This window comes from Trypanosoma cruzi, genomic scaffold, assembly GCF_000209065.1.
Source record: "Trypanosoma cruzi strain CL Brener 1047053516303 genomic scaffold, whole genome shotgun sequence".
Classification (NCBI taxonomy): Eukaryota; Euglenozoa; class Kinetoplastea; order Trypanosomatida; family Trypanosomatidae; genus Trypanosoma; species Trypanosoma cruzi.
This window is the reverse complement of record NW_001849379.1, coordinates 89,849-97,281: the sequence shown is the minus strand read 5'-3', so window position 1 is coordinate 97,281 and position 7,433 is coordinate 89,849. Positions and strand designations below refer to the sequence as shown.

At 50.1% G+C, this 7,433-nt stretch overlaps 3 protein-coding genes across 3 annotated transcripts, besides 9 other annotated features; all 3 read left to right on the top strand.

The window, feature by feature from the left end:
* Positions 1-122, top strand: Tc00.1047053507665.50 (ferric reductase, putative; the record flags this gene model as incomplete). Its single annotated transcript, XM_800076.1, has 1 exon — positions 1-122. A coding segment is annotated over one exon (122 nt), but the record flags the coding sequence as incomplete, so codon positions are not given.
* Positions 1-2,076: a sequence feature (heterozygous, non-Esmeraldo-like haplotype).
* Positions 913-940: a microsatellite.
* Positions 1,100-1,121: a microsatellite.
* Positions 1,402-3,837, top strand: Tc00.1047053507665.30 (ferric reductase, putative; the record flags this gene model as incomplete). Its single annotated transcript, XM_800075.1, has 1 exon — positions 1,402-3,837. The coding sequence occupies one exon, from the start codon at positions 1,402-1,404 to the stop codon at positions 3,835-3,837; it is 2,436 nt and encodes an 811-aa protein (XP_805168.1).
* Positions 2,077-3,448: a sequence feature (areas merged during assembly that could not be assigned to a particular haplotype. This can correspond to areas where the two haplotypes were merged or to regions with more than two copies in the genome that were merged during assembly.).
* Positions 3,449-7,433: a sequence feature (heterozygous, non-Esmeraldo-like haplotype).
* Positions 4,408-4,432: a microsatellite.
* Positions 4,640-4,667: a microsatellite.
* Tc00.1047053507665.10 (hypothetical protein, conserved) lies at positions 5,009-6,556 on the top strand (the record flags this gene model as incomplete). The annotated part of the gene is made up of 1 exon (XM_800074.1): positions 5,009-6,556. One exon carries the CDS (start codon positions 5,009-5,011, stop codon positions 6,554-6,556), a length of 1,548 nt encoding a protein of 515 aa, XP_805167.1.
* Positions 6,581-6,624: a sequence feature (AT_rich).
* Positions 7,383-7,428: a microsatellite.

Here is a 7,433-nt window from a genome sequence, read left to right as displayed (position 1 = left end):
GCGACGCGGATCCTCGCACAGTGTTGGTGTTTGCGTGTGGTCCGGCTGGCCTGGTGAGGAGTGCGAGGGACGCCGCCCTGTCGCTTGGTGTGGACTTCCACGAAGAGACATTTCTGCTGTAGAGGGATTGACTAGCCGGCAACTGTTGTGTATGTGTTCCCATTGTTTTTCTTTGTCTATTTGTTGAGAGGTGACTGCATTGCCTTTGTGTGATTGTGTAGGATATAGTGTAGAGAGGGGACCGCTGTCCCCCGCTTTTTTTCTTTTTACTTGCGCCTGTAAAAGGCGCAGTTAATTTATGCTCCCTATTTTGTGGAGGCGTGTTTCTTTTTTTTTTTTTGATACTGTGTTTTGCGGCAGTGAACAAACATGGACAGGGCATATTGATTTGAGGGCAAACGTGGGACAGGACCTTGGCAAGGATCTAGTAGTATCGTTGTTTATATATTTCCGCCAGTGTCCTGTCCATCCCATTAGGTTAATCGTTTTCTTCTCTCGCTGTGTCGGTGTCCTTGCGTGCGTATGTGTGTGGCGGTCCTCCTCTCGTGCGAGTTGTGCAATGCCAACTTTGTGTCCCTTTCCTTTTTTGGGTATTGCTGCTGCCAGCAAGGTGACGTTGTTTTGTGGCTTTGGGAAAGCAAGCGTGGTGATGGGAAGAACAGTTTGGTAGGAACGCTCGATTTTGCACTCCGGTGTGTGTGTGTGGTGCAACCCCTGTTGATAGGGGCATACGTGGGCACTTGATGGGTGTGGATGTTTAACTTTATGACGGTTGAATATGCGTGCAGGATTTCATCTGCTCATCGATGAGGCGTGCACGTAATACCGACTGGGACGAACAAGTGTTGACGCATGTGGCTTGGTGTTTGGTTGCCACTTTTTTTTATTTTTCATTTTTGGTTAGCCGATATATATTATTATTATTATTATTATTATTGTTGCTTGTTCGTTTGTTTATTAATTTAAACCGCTTTCGTAATGTTCAGGGAAGTGGTTCGAATGGGGTGAGTACAACTTTGACAACTGCCTATGGGGAGTGTAGCGTAAGGAACACAACTTGTAAAATTGGTTTCCGGTTTTGGTGGTGGCCAAAACGGAGGTGTGTGTGTGTGTGTGTGTGTCCTTTGGATGGCATGCTTCGTTTCGCCGTATCTCCGCCATTGGGAGAGAAAGGGATGAGGCGTCACGGAGAACTCATTTTTGTCTGCCACGGCGGCTAAAGAAAAAGCGGAACTAATTGATGGGAGTTTTTGTTTGTACAGGTGCCCTCGGTGCCGCAGTTCCCTGATTTTCCGACAGTGTTTTTGCCGTCTCGGGTGTAGAAGTTGATTCTTTTCTGTCTGATCAACTTACTTTGTTTCATTTTTGGCCAATACCTTTTGCTTTTGATGCTGTGGACTCATGAAGGAAAAGCAAGAAGGACACACAAACAAACATACAAGGCTACGACGAGCAATGAGCGTTCACACCCCATTTCTGTCGCCACCCCAGTATCCCAAGGATCCTCAATGGGGCACAATAGGCTTGATGGCCGCTGGCGTGATTTGTAGCGGGATTGCATCGATGGGCCTTTCTTGGTGGCACAATGCGGACTACTTTCACCACCAGGGATCCTATAGCAGAGGCTGGGTTGGTTACGATGTATTCACGTTTATTGGTTTGCTGCTGTTTACTGTTTTTGCCCCTGTCGGTGTGACGCTGCTGTATATGGGCGTGAGTGCGCTGTTACGCGTGTGGAACAACAGACCGGGGATGGTTGCGTTTGGTCTTGTGGGTGCCGTCTTCACTGCCGTTGGATGCCTGGGAATGTTCTGGGGAAAGGAAACGATGCAGTGCCTGGGTATTTTTTGCGTTGACAGCACCAAGTACGTTGAGGTGCCTGGATTGAGGCCGGAAGCCGGCATCGGTTTTCTTTCCGTCACCGGCATCACGGTGTTCTTCTCGCTTGTGCCAATGGGCCTCGTGATGCTGCTGCAGGTGGCCCTGAGGATGACCGGGCTTGATCGCCGCTGGCTTGCGCCAATACGTCAGAAGCTTTGCGTCAAGCGGGTAGTTGTTGTTCCCTTTGCTGCAGGCGCGTTCGTTCTTGCTGCGTGCTGGGCAATCATTACTTTCTACGTTCCCAACTCATGGGAATACTTTTCAGCGAGCAGAATTGCGAGGAACGCGCAGCTGCACGCCACAGGAAATTACACGTTATGTCGAACGGCGAGGAATAACTTCACGTGTCCGGAGCTTCCGTGGGCGTGGGTGTTTACGCGTAACTGGGTTTCGAGCGATTCCGTGGTGCTGAAGATGTATCCGAGCAACATCTTTTTCTTCTCGTATCTTCTCATTTTGTTGCTGACCGTCACCGTCATTCGTGCGAGTCGCGCCGGGCGCAGGTTCCTGAAGTGGCGGTGCCCCCTTCTGCGGTGCTTCACTTTGGGCGAGGCGAGTTTTGCCTTTTTGACGTTAGCGATGCTGCTGCTGTTCTTCTTGTACTGGATACAAGCCCATAACTTTAATATGAGCTGGACTGGAGGGAGTGATGCGGGTATAAAGGCCTCTGAGCGGTGGGCTCGCGCGCTTGGTCAGTTGGCGGTTGCGTTGCTGTCGTTGCTCATGTTTCCCGCGAGTCGGTTTTCTGCACTCCACTCCATCCTGGGCACCTCGTGGGAGTCTTCGATCTGGGTCCACAAAGTGCTGGGGTATGGGATGTTGCTTGCGACGGTTGGCCACATGGTTGCTTTTTATTTCTTTTATGGACAAACAGGAACGTTTCCCCACGATATTTTTTCTATCCCAATGAACATTCCTATGGCAGCCTCCAATTTTACTGTCCCGCTGATCTCGCTGACGACGTGGTTCATGATAGTGGCCGTGGGTCTTTTTGCGCTGGAGCCGGTGCGACGCAGGTTCTTTGAGCTGTTCTACTACCTGCACATCTTGTCGTTCTACATGATTGCTCCCACGGTACTTTGGCACTCTGCAGCTGCGTGGGAGTACTTCCTGCCTGGCCTGACTGTGTGGTTTGTGGACCGGCTGTTGCGGATGCACCGGAGTGCGTCGACGGTGGAGGTGGTGTCTGCCGTTGCAAGCGGCTCGTTTGTGGAACTGAGCTTTCGCCACGCGTCTCTGAGCGCAGCACCTGGGCAGTACGCTTTTGTGAACATCCCCGAGTTGTCTCTCTTGCAATGGCACCCGTTCAGCTTTAGCAGCGCATGCGAAGGGTGCTACACGTTCCACATCAAGGCTATGGGGGATGACAGCTGGACGGGACATCTGGTGAAGCTGGTGAGTGAGCGTGGCAGCAGCCTCTCATTAAGTGTTGACGGGCCGTGTGGACGCGTTCACGAATTTGACGACTACAGTGTTGTTGTGCTTGTTGCCGGCGGCATCGGCGTGGCACCGTGCGCTGCGATCTACAGCCACCTGCGTCGGCAGAGAATGGGGGGTAGTTGGGCCCCTGCCGTGACACTGCTGTGGACTGTTCGTGACGCCGAACTGGTGCCCATGATGTCGCACCTGTGGAGTGACGGCGGGGACACTTCCGTGGCGAGCAATTCCTCGTTGGAGCACAGCATTGTCTCGTGTTCACGGAACACCGCCGGTGAGCTGCCTTCATTGCGCCTGTTTTTGACGGGTGAATCCGCGTGCGGGACTCTTCCCCAGAGGAAGATTGATGTGTCCACTGGGCGGATCGACGCTGCTGTTGAGATCCCCTTCGTCATCGGCGACGCGGATCCTCGCACAGTGTTGGTGTTTGCGTGTGGTCCGGCTGGCCTGGTGAGGAGTGCGAGGGACGCCGCCCTGTCGCTTGGTGTGGACTTCCACGAAGAGACATTTCTGCTGTAGAGGGATTGACTAGCCGGCAACTGTTGTGTATGTGTTCCCATTGTTTTTCTTTGTCTATTTGTTGAGAGGTGACTGCATTGCCTTTGTGTGATTGTGTAGGATATAGTGTAGAGAGGGGACCGCTGTCCCCCGCTTTTTTTCTTTTTACTTGCGCCTGTAAAAGGCGCAGTTAATTTATGCTCCCTATTTTGTGGAGGCGTGTTTCTTTTTTTTTTTTTGATACTGTGTTTTGCGGCAGTGAACAAACATGGACAGGGCATATTGATTTGAGGGCAAACGTGGGACAGGACCTTGGCAAGGATCTAGTAGTATCGTTGTTTATATATTTCCGCCAGTGTCCTGTCCATCCCATTAGGTTAATCGTTTTCTTCTCTCGCTGTGTCGGTGTCCTTGCGTGCGTATGTGTGTGGCGGTCCTCCTCTCGTGCGAGTTGTGCAATGCCAACTTTGTGTCCCTTTCCTTTTTTGGGTATTGCTGCTGCCAGCAAGGTGACGTTGTTTTGTGGCTTTGGGAAAGCAAGCGTGGTGATGGGAAGAACAGTTTGGTAGGAACGCTCGATTTTGCACTCCGGTGTGTGTGTGTGTGTGTGTGTGTGGTGCAACCCCTGTTGATAGGGGCATACGTGGGCACTTGATGGGTGTGGATGTTTAACTTTATGACGGTTGAATATGCGTGCAGGATTTCATCTGCTCATCGATGAGGCGTGCACGTAATACCGACTGGGACGAACAAGTGTTGACGCATGTGGCTTGGTGTTTGGTTGCCACTTTTTTTTATTTTTCATTTTTGGTTAGCCGATATATATTATTATTATTATTATTATTATTGTTGCTTGTTCGTTTGTTTATTAATTTAAACCGCTTTCGTAATGTTCAGGGAAGTGGTTCGAATGGGGTGAGTACAACTTTGACAACTGCCTATGGGGAGTGTAGCGTAAGGAACACAACTTGTAAAATTGGTTTCCGGTTTTGGTGGTGGCCAAAACGGAGGTGTGTGCGTATATATATATTTCTTTTGTGTGTTTCTGTGTACATGTGTATCCCTACCTTTTTTTGTTGTTGGGTGTATGGGGAGTGTGTTGGCGTGTGTGTCTGCTTGCATAGGGTCCATCATACCCATATAAATAGTTATTGGTAGGATACACAGTGTGTTGGTGGGGATCATTCTGTTAATGTCACAGAAGCTTTTGCTTCACGTAGATGTGCTGCGTGGGCGTAATTATCCGCAGACGGAGGACGATCCGTGTGCATGTTCAACACTCGTGCGTTTGTTTCTCTATAATAACAATCTACAGGAGACCATAGCCGATGTGTTTAAGACAGGAATACAGGAGAATTCCAACGCCCCGTTTTACAGTGCGGGTGTGGACTTTGACGTCCCCGCGGGGCTGGAGAGCGTGGTGTTGGTGGTTGAGGTGGAGGAGACAACCCGGCGGACGGAGCCGTACGTCCTCTTCTATGGTTGTCAACCGGTGTCAATGACTGGGAAGGGGAAGTGTGAGGAGGTGATTACGTTAACGTGCACCAACCCGGTTGAAAAGCCAGAGGAGGCAGCACAGGAGGTGTTGTTGGCCGGGGAGGATCCGACGTCGTGTCCGGTTCTTACTATCCGCTACCAAGTGATTCGTCAAAAGAATGCTGAGGAGGTGAGGGATGTACACGCGGACGTTGAGTTGCCAGCCACCCCGGCTCTCACCGGAGCCACCAGCATCGTTCCAAAGGGCTCCCGGTACGTGTGGGTCAACCTCACATCGGACCCCCGCTGGACAGAGGCGTTCCGCCACACGCTTGTGGAAAGCTGGCGGGACAGGGCGCCACTGGTTGGCAATGCGGTTGCGAAGGAGGGCCTACAGGCGTCCACGAAAGGTGCCTCCACTTCGAGGTCTTCATCGCAACCTACACGTCTGATGGATATCCGTTCGATTGGTGATGTGATTATAAAAAGGTGGTGCTGCTGCCGGGCACATGAGGTCTTGACACGACTGCGATTGTGCGCGGAGGCCTTCGACCGCGGGGAAAGGACGATTCACTTCAGTCAAGAGCGGGAGCTGTCGTATAGACTTCAGCGCAAGGAGCGTGTATGCCTTTTGCAAGAATTGGCAAAGGCCTCTCTTGTGAAGATGGGTATCTCCGAACTTCGTGACACGCTGGATCACCTGTGGATTTTCTTTTCCATCGGCATCAAACACGATCCGGCGGGCACGCGTGCTCTTACCTACGAGGCGCGCAAGAAGGTGAGAGAGGCCAGCTTCGACAGCAAGGACAAGGCGATCTTGCAGTCAAGCCTGCTGAACTTTCTTGTCCCCTCGCTCACCATGGATCAATGTAACGAGATTGCCGTGGCTGATATGGAAAGCGCAGAAAGGGCGGGGAACATTTTGGAGGAAACACCCCCGACTGGCGCTAAATTTGGCAGCAATGCAATGTCTGCACCCGCCTCTGAGGTCGACTTCTCGATGGCGCTTATTGAATACATCGGCGCGCTGCTGGACACCCTCACAGAGACGGAGCTTGTGGCTGCCCTCAAGGCATTCGAGCCGGCGGTGGTCAACGCTCAGCAGCGTATTAAGGCCAAAGCCAAGGAGGAGATAACAAGTATGCGCAGCAACTTCAGGGAACCAATGCGGCGGGAACTGACGCCGTACAACCCCGGTGATGGTATCAAGATTGACCATCTCGACAGACTGGGCCGCAGGAAGAAGAGCTACCACCCACGATGAATTTTCCGAGGGGAGCGGAGAGCCTAAATTTTTCTTTTTTATTATTTTTAAACATTTTTGTTAAAATACTTCTGCTGCTATCCCCACCAATGATTTAAACATGCAGAAGAGGTTAAAATAGAGAGGTGAGAAATAACGGAAGCGGAACGAATGAAAAAAAAAAAGGAAATGGGAAAGCAGATGCAGAGCGTAAAAACAAATAAACAGACAAACAGTGCATTGCGAAAGCACTGCTCGGTAAATTCTGCACTGTTACCAGCCATGCCATTTTTACGTTATTGGAGTTTTCCGGATGCATGCAATTATTTTGCGTAAATAAACTACAGTGGTATGAAATATGGTGGTGGTGGCGATGACTCTGATGTATATATATATATCTGCCTTTCTCTCTCCATATATATGTATGTACATAGTATAAATGTCTCTGTGTGAGTGCAGAAACCCAGATGGAGAAGAAATAATGACTGATTGCATAAGACAATTGCAGTGGCTGCATGGAAATTCTTTGTTCGCCCCCTTTTTTTTCTTTTATACACCATTTTCTTTACATATGTGCCCCCCGCCCTCTTCCCTAATATATTGTGAATAATCCCATTCTGAATAATCCTGTATATATGCGTGCATTTGTGTCTTTGCCTGTAGGTGCGTATCTTGTCTTTTTTCTTTGACCTTCACTATTGCTCACTGTGGGGGTTCTTTTTTTTTTCTTTTCTTCTGAGTAAAGAGCTGGGAGAAGGTGGCGGGGTAAGAGGTAGGAGGGGCTGCTGGGAGCCTTGAGGCGGGGAATTATTGCTCACCGAAGGCTCTCTCTCTCTCTCTGTGTGTGTAAATAAATAAATAAATAAATAAATAAATAAATATATATATATATATATGT